This window comes from Podarcis melisellensis (genome assembly GCF_964234715.1).
Source record: "Podarcis melisellensis genome assembly, chromosome: 1".
In the NCBI taxonomy this organism is placed as follows: Eukaryota; Metazoa; Chordata; class Lepidosauria; order Squamata; family Lacertidae; genus Podarcis; species Podarcis melisellensis.
Genome location: NC_138528.1, coordinates 115508450 through 115522899, shown reverse-complemented (window position 1 = coordinate 115522899; position 14450 = coordinate 115508450). Strand labels below are relative to the sequence as shown.

Genomic DNA, 14450 nt, shown 5'->3' with positions numbered 1-14450 from the left:
TACAATTAAGTGTTTTAAATTTGTGGTTAGCCACTCTGAGCCTGGTTTTTGAACCGGGGAGGGCGGGGTATAGCTAAATATTTATTATTATTATTATTATTATTATTATTATTATTATTATTATTATTCACAAGGATAAAGATGCATGCCTACTGCCAATCTCTGGGACTTTCTGGTTCAGCTCCTACTCCTCCTTGCTGTTGGTGCCCTGCTCTCTCAACAGCATGTGGTGTGAGGTGTGAGGAGCAAGGAGAAGCAGAAGCAAGCCTCCATAGATCTTGCCTCCTCCCTCTTGGACAAAGATGGGGATCCTGTGGTTTTCCAGATGTTCTTGGACTCCAGCTCCCCTTCGCCACAATGGTCGGGGGTGATGGGAGCAACATCAACTTCCCCATCTCTGCTTTAGGATTGGGCCTAGGAGAAGCAAGAAACTGTGGGGCCCACTAAGAACACCCTCCCCTTTAACAAAATAAAATAAAATAGGGCAGTGCTAAGTTGCATATAGTTGTAACGCAATACCTCAAGGACCACCTCTTTTCATATGAACCTACTCGGACCCTGAGGCCCTCCTTCGTGTGCCTCCTCCTCGAGAGGTTCGGAGGGTGGCAACATGAGAACAGGGCCTTGTCTGTAGTGGCTCCCGATCTGTGGAATGCTCTTTCCAGGGAAGTTCACCTGGCGCCTTCATTACACACCTTTAGGCGCCAGTCAAAAACGTTCCTTTTTAAGCAGGCCTTTGGTTGATCCGATTTACATCCTATGCCCTTTTAAAATGTATTTTTTGTGTGGGGAGGGGCTATTGGGTTGTTGTTTTTATTAGGTATTTTGTGGTTTTATATCTTGATTTTATTCTGTGAACTGCCCTGAGACCCCAGGGTATAGGTCAGTATATAAATTCAAATAACAACAACAACAACAACTGAATTCATATATTGTATTTTAATATTTTGTTAGAAGCCGCCCAGAGTGGCTGGGGAAACCCAACCAGATGGGTGGGGTATAAATTATCATTATCATCATCATCATCATCATCATCATCATCATATTCTGCATCCTACCTTGTTTCATCTTCTTACAGCCCTTATTCATGATGTGCCTTGTTTCTGAAGTTTTGTTCAAGGTGTACTGCATCGACCAAACCTACACTACAATCCGCATTCCAGTGTTGTCTTCCGTAAAAGAAGTTATCAGTGCCGTAGCTGACAAGCTGGGCTCTGGAGATGGCTTGATATTAGTAAAGATGAGCTCGGGAGGAGGTAAGGGCATTTGCATAATCTTTAACACTCCTCATTTACCTTTGGGGCAGCAGACCATGAAGGAATGGGGAAAGCTCGCACTGATTGCTTTAAAGACTTTTCGTCTTTCATTTTTAATACCTGGCAAACCGGACTGCTCCTTTCGCTGTGGGCAAGGGAATCTAAATTTCTGCGCCTTGGCTGTCATCAACCTCCCCTCAGCCCCACCCCAAAATCTGCAGCCAGAAACCTCAGTCTGAAGCCGCAGCACATTACACAAATTAGATCCATGGCCAGAGTGTGAATGTAAGCTTTCAGCCTTTAATTGTAGATTAATCCAATGGATTGGTTTAGTTGTACATTAATCAGCTAAAGCTTTAGTTGATTACTTGGGAGGCTGCGCATTAACGGCTCACCTGTTTATTTTTAAGGCTGCCCCATGTGTCTGGTTTGCCACTGTTGTGTAGAATGATGAAGAGAATATTAAAGATATTCTTTCCATCTCACCATGATGAAAATCATTAAACTGGAAATCACCTCACGGTTCGTTTAATAAATAAAAAAAAAGGCACATATGTACCCTGTACGTTTTCGGAAATAAGCAAGTATGTTTAAACTTAATTGATTCATTGGTTTAAAAGCCAGGCGATGAATCAGCTGAAAATTATTTAGTTGGTCGATGGACATTAAACTTGATTCAATAATTTGACTGATGTATATCTTCCCTGATATTTTTAAATAAAGAGGCTTTTTAGTAGTATATCTGTGTTAGGATTGGTGAACTGCCCTGAGATCTGTAGTTACAGGGTGGTATATAAACTGAAATAATAATAATAATAGCAAAACAGCTTTGTAGTAATAAATGAGCTCTGTCTGGTGGAAAGACAGGATACAAATTTAACAAATAAGGATTCAGCCCTATTTACACTTAGCTGACATGGTTCTCCTGCTTTCCGTTTCCTCCTCACAACAACCCTGTGAGGTAAAAAGGTAAAGGGACCCCTGACCATTAGGTCCAGTCATGACCGACTCTGGGGTTGCGGTGCTCATCTCGCTTTATTGGCTGAGGGAGCCAGCATACAGCTTCTGGGTCATGTGGCCAGCATGACTAAGCCGCTTCTGGCGAACCAGAGCAGCGCACGGAAATGCCGTTTACCTTCCCGCCAGAGCGGTACCTATTTATCTACTTGCACTTTGACATGCTTTCGAACTGCTAGGTTGGCAGGAGCAGGGACCGAGCAATGGGAGCTCACCCCATTGTGGGGATTCAAACCGCTGACCTTCTGATCGGCAAGTCCTAGGCTCTGTGGTTTAACCCACAGCGCCTACCCTGTGACGTAGGTTAGGCTAAAAAAAAGTGATTGGCCCAAGGTCACCCAGTGCGCCTCATGGCTGAGTGGGGATTTGATCCTTGGTCTTCAAGTCCAAAATTTGAACCACTACACCATGCTAACTGCCATGCTGCCTTTGGGTGGCCTATGAATGTATCTCATGTCCCCATTCAACCCACCTTCTTTCCTTAGTATTTAGGTGTGGGTAAGGCTTGAGGTGGGGGGAACAGGGTTCTATAAATCCTATGGGAATCCTCCTTGCATGGGTGGTGTGCTCAAGATGGATGAGATCATGCCCTATATGTTTCCATTTGGTAAAATATAGGGTGGGTGGGTTTTTTGGGAGAGGGGAGGGAGGGTCTTATGGCAAAAGCTTTGTTTTGATGGAAGATTAAATATTTGACCTTTAAGGCCGAGCATTAGTTGAAGGGAAGTCTTTAAGAAAGGTAGCGCTGCGTTGAGGTACGACTGCTGGTTCCAATTTTGTGCAGCGCTGTGAATTCTGACAGAGTTAATTAAAGCTACATTGGAACGCAAATAGAAACTGTTGTCGGGGACAATTCTTTTCCCGCAAATGAATTGATACCAGGGGCGTCCCTATTCTGTAATTTCAATAGGATTTCTTTCACCAGAGTGGGAGGCATTCTGGTGGACCTACACTGGGACAAAAAGATTTATAAGGCAGTTAATTAGCCCTTCTGAACCAATCCGTGACGTGCAGGTATCTTTTGTTGATGGGATTGCGAGAGCTAAATATAACTGACAGCACAATCTTACGCATCTCTTCCGAAAAGCAAGCCAAACCATCGCTATTATATTCCGAGATGAATTATTACATTATATGTTAGGGTTGCTGTGGTAAAACTTTCCCCACCTTCATCTGAATGTGATAAATCTCATTGACAGCTCTTTAGACCCATTTCCCTGAACAGGAACATCAGTGTTTTTGCCATCAGCCTTCTTCCAGCGCTGTGGATTAAACCACAGAGCCTAGGGCTTGCCGATCAGAAGGTCAGCAGTTTGAATCCCCGCGACGGGATGAGTTCCCATTGCTTGGTCCCTGCTCCTGCCAACCTAGCAGTTCGAAAGCACATCAAAGTGCAAGTAGATAAATAGGTACCACTCCAGCGGGAAGGTAAATGGCGTTTCCGTGTGCTGCTCTGCTTCGCCAGAAGCGGCTTAGTCATGCTGGCCACATGACCCGGAAGCTGTACACCGGCTCCCTTAGCCAATAAAGCGAGATGAGAGCCGCAACTCCAGAGTCGGCCACGACTGGACCTAATGGTCAGGGGTCCCTTTACCTTTACCTTCTTCCATTTATAGAGGATGCCAGTGAAGTCTTTCCAGCTCAGACTCAGAAACAAGCTTCAGGTACTTGGGAATGCTCACCTCAGGTGAACACAGGAAGGCCTCAGATACTTCCTTTGAAGAGTTCCCTACCACCACACTCCCCAGGGTCTAAGCAGGCCCCATGCAACACAGTGGAGAAATCTCTTGCTTTGCTGGAAGGCTTTGAAGAGCTTCCTCTAGGACAGCTGGCAGAGTTGCCATCACACCAAGGGCAAATAGCATAGAGTGGATTTTCTCAAATCGCTTTTCCTATGGGCAATGAGAAGTCTTGACAACTTGCTTTTCTTGTGATAATGGGTGTGCGTTTTCTGTAGTATATCCCATGCTTTTCACGTTCACAGAAAAGGTGGTGCTAAAACCAAACGATGTTTCGGTGTTTACAACGCTCAGTGTTAACGGACGCCTCTTTGCTTGCCCTCGGGACCAGTTTGACTCACTGGTATGTAAGTATGCTAAGCCTCTGAACGCCTTTTGAGTCAGAGGCTGTGCTTTGTACTCCTTACTTGAACGCTATATAACATACGCATTTCTTATCCTGAAAATTTCTCCTCAGCCTTTCTGCATAACTATCCGCAAGACATATGAAGGCAGCACAGTACAAAGAAGCGTTTTAATGTTTACTGTTTTGTTATGTTTTCATATATGTTGGAGTGGCTGGGGCAACCCAGTCAGATGGGTGGGGTACAAATTTTATTATTATTATTATTATTATTATTATTATTATTATTGGAGATTTTCAAAGCTTGGCAAGAGGGCTGCAAAGAGTTGTGTGGGGAAGATCCATACTATGGGAGTGGATAGCATTCTCTGAGTAGGACGTCCCCTGATTCAGACCAGGTTTTTTAAAATGAATTTATTTAGAGAAATTTATATACTGTGCGTATTTTCAATATGAGTACCAGCCGCTTCTCTCATCTTTCACTCAAGAGATACCCTAGTGTCACACCCTCAACCTAGAGAGGTCTAGAAATCAACCACATAGCAGTGGGGCCTCACAGAAAACAATGGCAGGAACCAGCAAAAATACAGTACAGCCATACCTTGGAAGTCGAACGGAATCTGTTCCTGAAGTCCGTTCGGCTTCCAGAACATTCGGAAACCAAAGCGCGGCTTCTCATTGGCTGCAGGAAGCTCCTGCAGCCAATCGGAAGCCCTGTCGGAAGTTCAGCTTCCAAAAGAAGGTTCAGAAACCGGAACACTCACTTCCGGGTTTCGATCATCCGGGAGCCGATTCGTTTGGGAGACAAGACATTTGAGATCCAAGGTACGACTGTATTGAGGTGGTGATGGCCTTGGGGCGACCCCAATGATATCCTTTGGTGTTGCCATGTGTGGGGTTGCCCTGCTGGCAGGCAGCTTATTACCCATGGCAGATCTGGCTAAAGACCCCTAGTCCTGGAAGCGCCAAGAACAGTCGCCTGCTTACCCAAATGATGAGCCAGGTATTTTCAGTGAACCTGTAGGGACAGGAGAATAAAACTCCCTATGCTTGTGGCGTGAGAGCATATTTCTGTCCTTTTTTAAAGTGCAGTAAAAAGAAGTGTACAGTGGTACCTCGGGTTAAGTACTTAATTCATTCTGGAGGTCTGTTCTTAACCTGAAACTGTTCTTAACTTGAAGCACCACTTTAGCTAATGGGGCCTCCCGCTGCTGCCGCACCGCCAGAGCACAATTTCTGTTCTCATTCTGAAGCAAGGTTCTTGACCCAAGGTAATGTTTCTGGGTTAGCGGAGTCTGTAACCTGAAGCGTATGTAACCTGAAGCATATGTAACCCGAGGTACCACTGTAAATGTAATTTTTTTAAAAAGCATTATATATAGGCTGGCATATTATGGAGGCACAGAATAAACTCTTTCAAGTCGTTCCTCAGGGCTCTATAATTAAAACCACTGTTCTCATTAGAAAGTCTGGCTTTCCTTAAAACATTTGAAATGTTTGTGAGTGCTAACAGCAGAGTAATCTCGCCATGCTCTCCAGGGGTCCACTTCTAGAGACCTGGATTATTATTATAAAGTGCTTTTTGCTCCTTTCATTCAGAGCAGTTTTCGTTGGCAGGCCAGCATGAATTAAGTCTCTCGCTCCAAGCCTTGATCCTGGCTCTTGTCCCCTCCCCATGAGACACTTTGTAGGATTCAATCCATTACGGAGGAACAGTGAAATGGAAGCTTTGACGTCGCTTCAGATACAAAGATAGTTTTGGATCGCGATTGTTTAAAATATAAAGGCAGCAACTAAATTTAAATGCGAATATAAATTTTGTTTAGGCGGTAGTGTGCTTCTGGCACGCCGACGCTTGCAGCCTTCTGTATTTTGGACACAGCAGGCAGGTTGCAAAGAGCTGTAGGCAAGAGTTTTGGCACCTGCCTAGCAAGTGGAGTTTTGGGGTTTTTTTGGAGAAGGGGTGGGGAGCCTTCCTTTGCAGTCCTTTGTTTTAAAAAGTTTGGGAGATCTTAAGAGTAGATACAAATGTAGTTGAAGGATAGCCAAAGATGGGTACATCCATGGAACTCTCTCAGTCCTGGTTCGTAATCATAGTAAAAGGCACTGTCTCATTCATTTTAACAACAACAAAAAAAATGAGTGCCTTCTACTGAATCAGTAAAATTTAAAAGTGCTTAACTTGGCTTGGGTTGTGCCTGCGTTTTTTGGTGCTTTCGACCATTATTCCTTCTACTCCTTAGGAAAGCTCGCGTTTAGGATAGCCTTAAATGTGCCAGGCGAAAGCTTCCAGTTTTATGTTAATGTTTAGTGAATATATTGCAATATGGGAAAAAATTGGAAAGGGAAACGTTGTCAATGAACTGCACTGCCCTCTAGTGGAGTAAAAAGCAACTAGGAAGGATAGCTTCACCTATCGTTGGGCGGCTGCCAGCTCAAATTACTGGTAACTAATATGCAAATGGTGTTAAGTTAATTCTTCTTAATGCAGGACTGTAGATATCAGCTCCGCTTACAAATTCAAGTGGGGAGCCGATTCTGATCAATTAAAATCCTTCAAAATGGAACATCTCATACCTTGCATGATTCTGCCTCTGCAGCTATGAATGGCAACCAAAATGCTGTCTAGTCTCTAAACCCTGTTTTCCCAAGGTCAAAAGAATCCTCATAGGAGCCCCGTACAATCCACTCGCTGTTGCATCACTCACAAGCTGAGAGAGATAGAAATGCCATTTCTTAGCAGATGGAACATTTCGCTGTAGAGTAATGCAATGTTAACATTCCTTAGCATTTATAGAGCGCTTTAGAGTCCGAAGTATTTTGCATGGATTATCTCAGTAGCTTTAAGTGGTTAACATTGTCCTGGTTCTGCTTACTGAGTTAGGGTGAGGCCAGCATAACAGCAGCATACCTAAGGCTGCGCAGAATTTCAACCCAATATTTTCAGCTCACATCTTCATCACAACACAGCATTATTTCTCTTTAGGTCATCTATCCAACATACAAACTTTCCATTCGCGCACCAGGCGGCATCTTCATTCCTCGCGTTACATGGCACGGAAAAATGCCGTTTTGATGTTTCTTGTTTGTTTTAATGAAAGATGGGAACAATTAAGATTAATTTAGCCCGCACTTTGTATGTGCATATCGCTGTAATTAATATAATTGTGAGTGAAGGTCATGTGGAAACAAATGGCAGATAATGAATGGTATATTTATTCATGAGTGTACTCTTCCTATGTCAGAAGCCCCTGGTGTCAAGTAAACAAAAGAAGACTCCCCAGATGATTCCTAGGTCTGGAGATATGTGCTGTAAATGGCTTGTAAACGCGCAAGGATTTCTCCCCGGCCTGTTTCCCAAAGTGATATTTGCCCCACTGGGGAAAACACACAGTGGGTGCAAAAGAAGAGGAAGAGTTTGGATTTGATATCCCGCTTTATCACTACCCTAAGGAGTCTCAAAGCAGCTAATGTTCTCCTTTCCCTTCCTCCCCCACAACAAACACTCTGTGAGGTGAGTGGGGCTGAGAGACTTCAGAGAAGTGTGACTGGCCCAAGGTCACCCAGCAGCTGCAGGTGGAGGAGCGGGGAAGCGAACCCAGTTCACCAGATTACGAGTCTACCGCTCTTAACCCCTACACCACACTGGCTCAGTCCCTGGCAACTCCAGGAAGGAATGGGTGTCCCCTATTAGGAACCATGGAAAGCCACTTCCAGTCAGTGTATACTGGGCTAGATAGACCACCGGCCTCACTTTTCCTGGCAGCTTTCTCCTGTATGCTTCCCCCCTGCAATGCAGCAGGAATGATGCAGGAGAGGGAAAGAGATTTATATCATTGTATTTTAAGGCTGCTTTATTTCAGTTATTCGACCCGACCTGGCAACAGTGATCCATACGACGGTCACCTCCAGGCTTGACTAGTGTAATTCGCTCTACGCGGGGCTGCCCTTGAAGCTGTCCCAGAAACTCCAGCGGGTGCAGAATGCTGCAGCCAGGCTCCTCCCAGGGTCTCTGCCATGGGAGCATATTCACCCAGTGCTTTTCCAGCTGCACTGGCTCCCGGTGGAGTACAGGGTCAGATTTAAGGTGCTGTTTTTGACCTTTAAAGCCTTTCACGGCCTAGGACCCTCGTACCTACGGGACCGCCTCTCCCGGTATGCCCCACAGAGAGCCTCAAGGTCCCGGGCCCTAAGAAAGTTAGATTAGCTTCAACCAGAGCCAGGGCCTTTTCAGTACTGTCCCCAGCCTGGTGGAACACTCTGCCTCATGAGACCAGGGCCCTGCAGGCTCTGATTTCTTTCTGCAGGGCCTGTAAGACAGAGTTGTTCCACCTGGCCTTTGGCTTGGAGCCAATTTGATTCCCTCCCCCTCTTTCTTTTTTCTTTTCCTTTCTCCTCCTGCGATGAGGCTACATTTTAATATTTTAATGTTGTATTTTAATTTTGTTTTTAAGTTGTATTCATTCAACTTATTTTTATTATTGCTTGTTAGCTGCCCTGAGCCCAGCCTTGGCTGGGGAGGGCGGGGTATAAATAAAAATTATTATTATTATTCGTTTCCTGCAGCAAGGAAAAAGATGAAACCTAGCTCACGTTGTTGGCATCCACCTGTCTCAAGAGACAATGGACAGAGCCTCCGGGGGTGAAGTCAAATCGCTGTGTTGGCAGCATCAAAGTGACCACCCCAGAGCACAAGCCTGGGCAGTGTGTGTGGGGGTCCTGGGCTGCCCGGATGAAAAGGCCCCCCTCTCAGCCTCGCTGATGTGGTCCAAAGGAAAGCACAGAAATACATTTGGCACCAGCTTGGCTGCAGGAGTTGCCGGAAGGAGGTGTGCAAGGCACCATCCAACCATCTTAGGGACTCCACTCCAGATTTGTATAGGGTTTACTGCTTAGCCTTTTCTTCTCTTGAAGATATCCCACAAGGCAGTAGAGGTTTAGGATCAGAGTTTCCCTTCTCCTAGATGGGCTACCTTTGCAGGTTGACGAGTCCTGCTTGCCCTTACGTAGCTCACAGTGACTAATAATAATAATAATAATTTATGATTTGTACCCCACCCATCTGGCTGGGTTTCCGCAGCCACTCTGGGCGGCTTCCAACAAAGACCCCAAAACACACTAAAATGTGTATCGTACCTGTATGCATTTCTGTGTGTGTTTATGCGGCCATGTGTGTGTTGTGCATTTAACTTTGAAGCCATTATTTTTGTTTTGTGCTGTGACTAATATTCACACAGTCAATTTTATACAAGTGCCATCGCATGCAAAAAAGCAAAACAGAAAAAGAGCTGTTAAAACAGAGTGAGAGATCAGGTGGATAAGGATGTTTACAGAGAGCTTCATTGTTATTTTTCCCAGGTTCCACTGCAGGAACAAGAAGGCCCATCGACTGGGACTGTGGGAATGTTTGAACTCATGAGCTCCAAAGACTTAGCGTATCAAATGACCATTTATGAGTGGGAGCTTTTCAACTGCGTGCATGAGGTGAGGAGAATTCTTGTGCTTGTCCCATCGTAGGCTGAGACAGAAGTGGCTAACACCTTCCAGTCCCTGTCTATCTTCTCTTTTGAGACCCTTCCAATTTCTCCCATTGTTTTGGATATATTGTAATAGGGGTTTAAAGGATACTTGCAAAACCATATTGAAAAATCAGAACTCCTATTAGAATAAACAAGTTCCGTTTTAAATACTGGAATACTAAATAAGATGGATAACAATGTGTAATAGAAAAAGAAGCATGAAATTAGGTTAAAGGTGTGTGAAAGAAAGTCACAGAAGTGGAAAGAAATTGCAATTGAGTAGATTGGAAGTCTAACACAAAGGTGGGGTGAGGGGTGGTGGATAGTGATGGAAAAAGGAATTATCTGTGGGATTGAGTCTAGGTATGTTTGAACATTTTTAAGGTCTGTATGAAATGTATGTTTGTATGCTTGTGTATTCACAATATGTGTGTATTAATGTTGAATTATTTTAATAATAAAAACTTTTTTTTTTAAAAAGAAGTGACTAACATGGCAGGGCAGAGTTGCAACAGAACTAGGTCTCTTCCCAGTGCACCTACACCATGTTGGCCTTCCCATTCCTTTGCCCCACACCCGTCTCTCTCTCCCAGTAAGCAGCAGTAGCACCAGGAACTTAGTCTTGCAGCTCTGACCCCCTGGACGGAGTGCTTCTGGGCTGCAAAATTCGGTGGTAAAATCCAGAGGCGGTAGAATGAGTTTTATCACTTCAGATTGCAAGTGCAGAATGCCATTTGGCACACCAGGGAGCTCTAACATTTCTGCCAATTCTTAAGTGAAAGGGAAACGTTTCTGTTTCTGGAAATATTATACAATTTGGGAGAAATTGAAATATGTTCAAATACTTTCTTATCAAACCTAATCTTACATTGTTGCTTATAAAATTTTAACTTAGGCTGCATTCACACGGCAGTTTATTCTGTTTTTATTTTTTTTAAATTTATATTTGGCCTTTCACATGATTTAAATGCCACGTCCAGAAATACAGGTTAATGCAAGTTTAGCACCCATTTACATACTATTTGCAAACAGAGCTCTCTTTGCTTCTTTTGTAGCAACCAACATGGAAAAGAGAATCAAACTTGCAGCATTTTCCACTATAGTTCCAATATAATGTGGAACTTAGCAGGGAAAGTCATGAAAATGGAATAAACTGCTTTGTGAATGCAACCTTAGTTAACAGCGCGTAATTTTGGGCTCTTACATATATCCTGGCTTGTTCCGAAGCTTTCAGCTGTATTTTCCAAGTAACAATAAAATGGGAAACTATAGTTAATGGAAGTTAAAGATTGGTTTACAAACTTATGCAAAGGTGTGGCCAGTGCACTTATTCGTAAGTCGACAAGACTCTTGTCTAGTACAAACAACTAGAAGGAGAATTTAGTCAGCTTTTGGGAAGAGAGGAGGAACAGAAATGTGATCAGAGAACACTTGCTACATAGCCACATCCAACCCTCAGACTGTTTGGAAACGTAACTAGAGATTTGTTCCAGGGCGGTTCTTTTTCTTGTTCCTTTTTTAAAAAGCACAAATCATTTGTCTAACCCTGATATATTTCCCCTCCTCCTTTCCCCCCTCCCCTAGTTGGAACTGGTCTACCACACATTTGGGAGACACAATTTTAAGAAGACTACAGCGAATCTGGATTTGTTTTTGCGAAGGTTCAATGAACTCCAGTTCTGGGTAGTCACAGAGATTTGTCTTTGTTCCCAACTCAGCAAACGCGTCCAGCTCTTAAAGAAGTTCATCAAGATTGCAGCCCAGTAAGTATAGCTCAATGACTTTAACGTTGCAAGTCCTGTAAAGTTCCCTGGGAACAAGAGGAAGTCCCATTGAACTGAATGGGGCTTACTTTTCAGTAGACATGTACAGTGGTACCTTGGTTCTCAAACTTAATCCGTCCTTTCCAAAAGCAAAGCGTTCCAAAACCAAGGCGCACTTTCCCATAGAAAGCAATGCAAAATGGATTAATCTGTTCCAGACTTTTTAAGACAACCTCTAAAACAGCAATTGAACATAAATTTGGCTATCTAACGAGATCATTGATCCACAAAATTAAAGCAATAATCAGTGTACTGTACTATAAAATAAATAAGACAGTATTGTAGATGATAAAAAATTTAAAAAATAATAATTCTTACCTGCACTGATGATAGTCACTGTTTAGATGGGGGGCTTTTATCCATTTCCGCAGTCACACAATCAATCGATCAGTCAGTCACAAAAACAAATTAACCAAAAAAGCCTCAAAAGCAAATACGCAAAATAAATAGCAAAAACAAAAGCACCAAACTTAATCTGTTCCGGAAATCAGTTTGACTTCCGAAATGTTTGAAAACCAAGGCGCAGCTTCTGATTGGTGCAGGCGCCCTGGAAACAATAGCTGATAGCCACATCGGACCTTTGCCTTCTGAAAAATATTTGAAAACCAGAACACTTGCTTCCAGGTTTTTGGTGTCTGGGAACCAAGGCGTTTGAGAACCAAGGTAAAGGATTGCACTATGGCAAGAGAGGTGTAAAATATGTCCTTAATTTGGGCTATTACACCTGCCATGAACTGGAAGCCACGGCAGACTGCTGTAGACTTCACATGGTCAGTTTTCTGTCTCTGGCAGGATGAGTAAGAATTCCTTTGTATGAAGATTTTGTTCTGCATCAGAGATAGTTATTTCTTATTGCCTCTCAGACTGCCTGTGAGAAAGGAATTGTCTAGGAGTGGTCTGACCATTGCATGATTTTATATTCTTATTTATTATATTTATTTGTTGCTTCTATATAAAAACAGATCTAACTCCACTCCACCCCACTAAAATAAAGATCCAAAGGCTTGGGTGAACGAGAGTGTTTTTGCCTGTAGGACGCGGGTGGCGCTGTGGGTTAAACCACAGAGCTTAGGACTTTCCGATCAGAAGGCTGGTGGTTCGAATCCCCGTGACAGGGTGAGCTCCCGTTGCTCGGTCCCTGCTCCTGCCAACCTAGCAGTTCGAAAGCACGTCAAAGTACAAGTAGATAAATAGGTACCACTCCGGTGGGAAGGTAAACGGCGTTTCCGTGCGCTGCTCTGGTTCGCCAGAAGCGGCTTAGTCATGCTGGCCACATGACCCAGAAGCTGTACACCAGCTCCCTCGGCCAGTAAAGTGAGATGAGTGCTGCAGCCCCAGAGTCGGTCTCGACTGGACCTAATGGTCAGGGGTCCCTTTACCTTTACTTAACACCAGCTAGTGATGGCGCCAGTCTGCCAGAATCTGGGTTTTCCCCATTTTGTAAAGTCCAAATTCTCTATAGGACACCCAGCATCACCACTGCAGGTAGCTTAGGTTATTCTTCCATTATTATCCTATGCAATGATACTGGTGCAGAATGTGGCAGGCCACATTCAGAGACTCGCAGTGCGTTAGCAGTGTAAAGAGAATTGTATCCCCGTTTTTTAGCCATTTTTTCACAGAGCTGTTCTGCATTCTGTCCAGCAGAGGGCAGTAGCACATATAGATAAGAACAAAATGTGGTTCCTTTTCCTAATCATTAGCAGAAAATAGGAATAATTTTGATTAAGCTAAATAATTTGAACAATTTCCTTATATACACTATTTTTAAAAAACACACAGCCCCTGTCCCCCAGGCACACAAATACTGATGAACATTTACTTTTAGTATGGAAAAAAAATATCAGGGAAAACATCAGCATTGCCTGAGGCAAGCAGATAACTAATATCCCAGAATCGCTACTTACAGGATTAACCTCATGTTAATTCCCATTTGACAACCTCCTGTTTATGTCAATATTCCCCCCCCCCCCCGTCTCTGTAAATTGGAAATAGCTAAAGTTCTCGGGATCTTTTTTTATTTATTGAATGCAAATACTTGGGCAGATTTGATATTCCTAATATAAAACGATGACATCTTATTTCTGTTATTTCAGTTTCGTGGAGCTGTTCTCCGCAGTAAAAAAACAAAACGCTACTATGGCAACATGTTTTTGTGTGTGTGTGTGTGTTAACTATACAGTGAAACAGGAAAATGTAATGGGATCATGAGGTCGATCAAATGTAGTTTTGCTCAAAATAGGTGAATTTCAAGGATGTGAAGGGATATTGTTTGCGAATGACTTGCCTCAAGCTGTACCCATGTGAACTTCCTATGATACAGAAAGCTCTGGAAGCACCATGTGGCCCATAGATTCGTCTGGGGTTCCAAAGAAAGGGAGAGAGAAGGAATGGCTTCTCCTGATGTTATTTGCTCCACCCACTTTTGGTTCTTGCTTGTTCCGCCATGAGGTGTGGTCCACTTTTGCCTTTCCCCATGGGTTAAAGGCCCCTCATAGGGGGGTGGGAAAGGTTCCCCAGCCTTGTCCTAAACCAGTAGCAGAGAACCTAACAGTTTAGCCCAGACGTCTCTGTGGCATTCGTACGGAGCCCCCGGTCATCTCACGGACTATTGACCCATACACCACTAATCCGCTGCCACCAACCAGGTCCTCCCTGGTAAAATCACTTCAGTCTCAGTCAGCTTCTCAATTAATAAAGAAGAGTGTATTTTATTTCAGACACAAATAAAACTTTTACGGCATTCCAAACGT

At 43.6% G+C, this 14450-nt stretch overlaps 1 protein-coding gene across 5 annotated transcripts in view; it reads left to right on the top strand.

Moving 5' to 3' along the window:
* Nucleotides 1-14450, top strand: part of RAPGEF4 (Rap guanine nucleotide exchange factor 4) — a 164215-nt gene that overhangs the window by 137305 nt on the left and 12460 nt on the right. For all 5 annotated transcript variants that reach the window (XM_081912218.1, XM_081912216.1, XM_081912217.1 and 2 more), the window contains 4 exons: nucleotides 1110-1256; nucleotides 4258-4355; nucleotides 9714-9839; nucleotides 11459-11637. In XM_081912218.1, the coding sequence (XP_081768344.1) occupies nucleotides 1110-1256; nucleotides 4258-4355; nucleotides 9714-9839; nucleotides 11459-11637 (550 nt within the window). The remainder of the gene's footprint in view (nucleotides 1-1109; nucleotides 1257-4257; nucleotides 4356-9713; nucleotides 9840-11458; nucleotides 11638-14450) is intronic.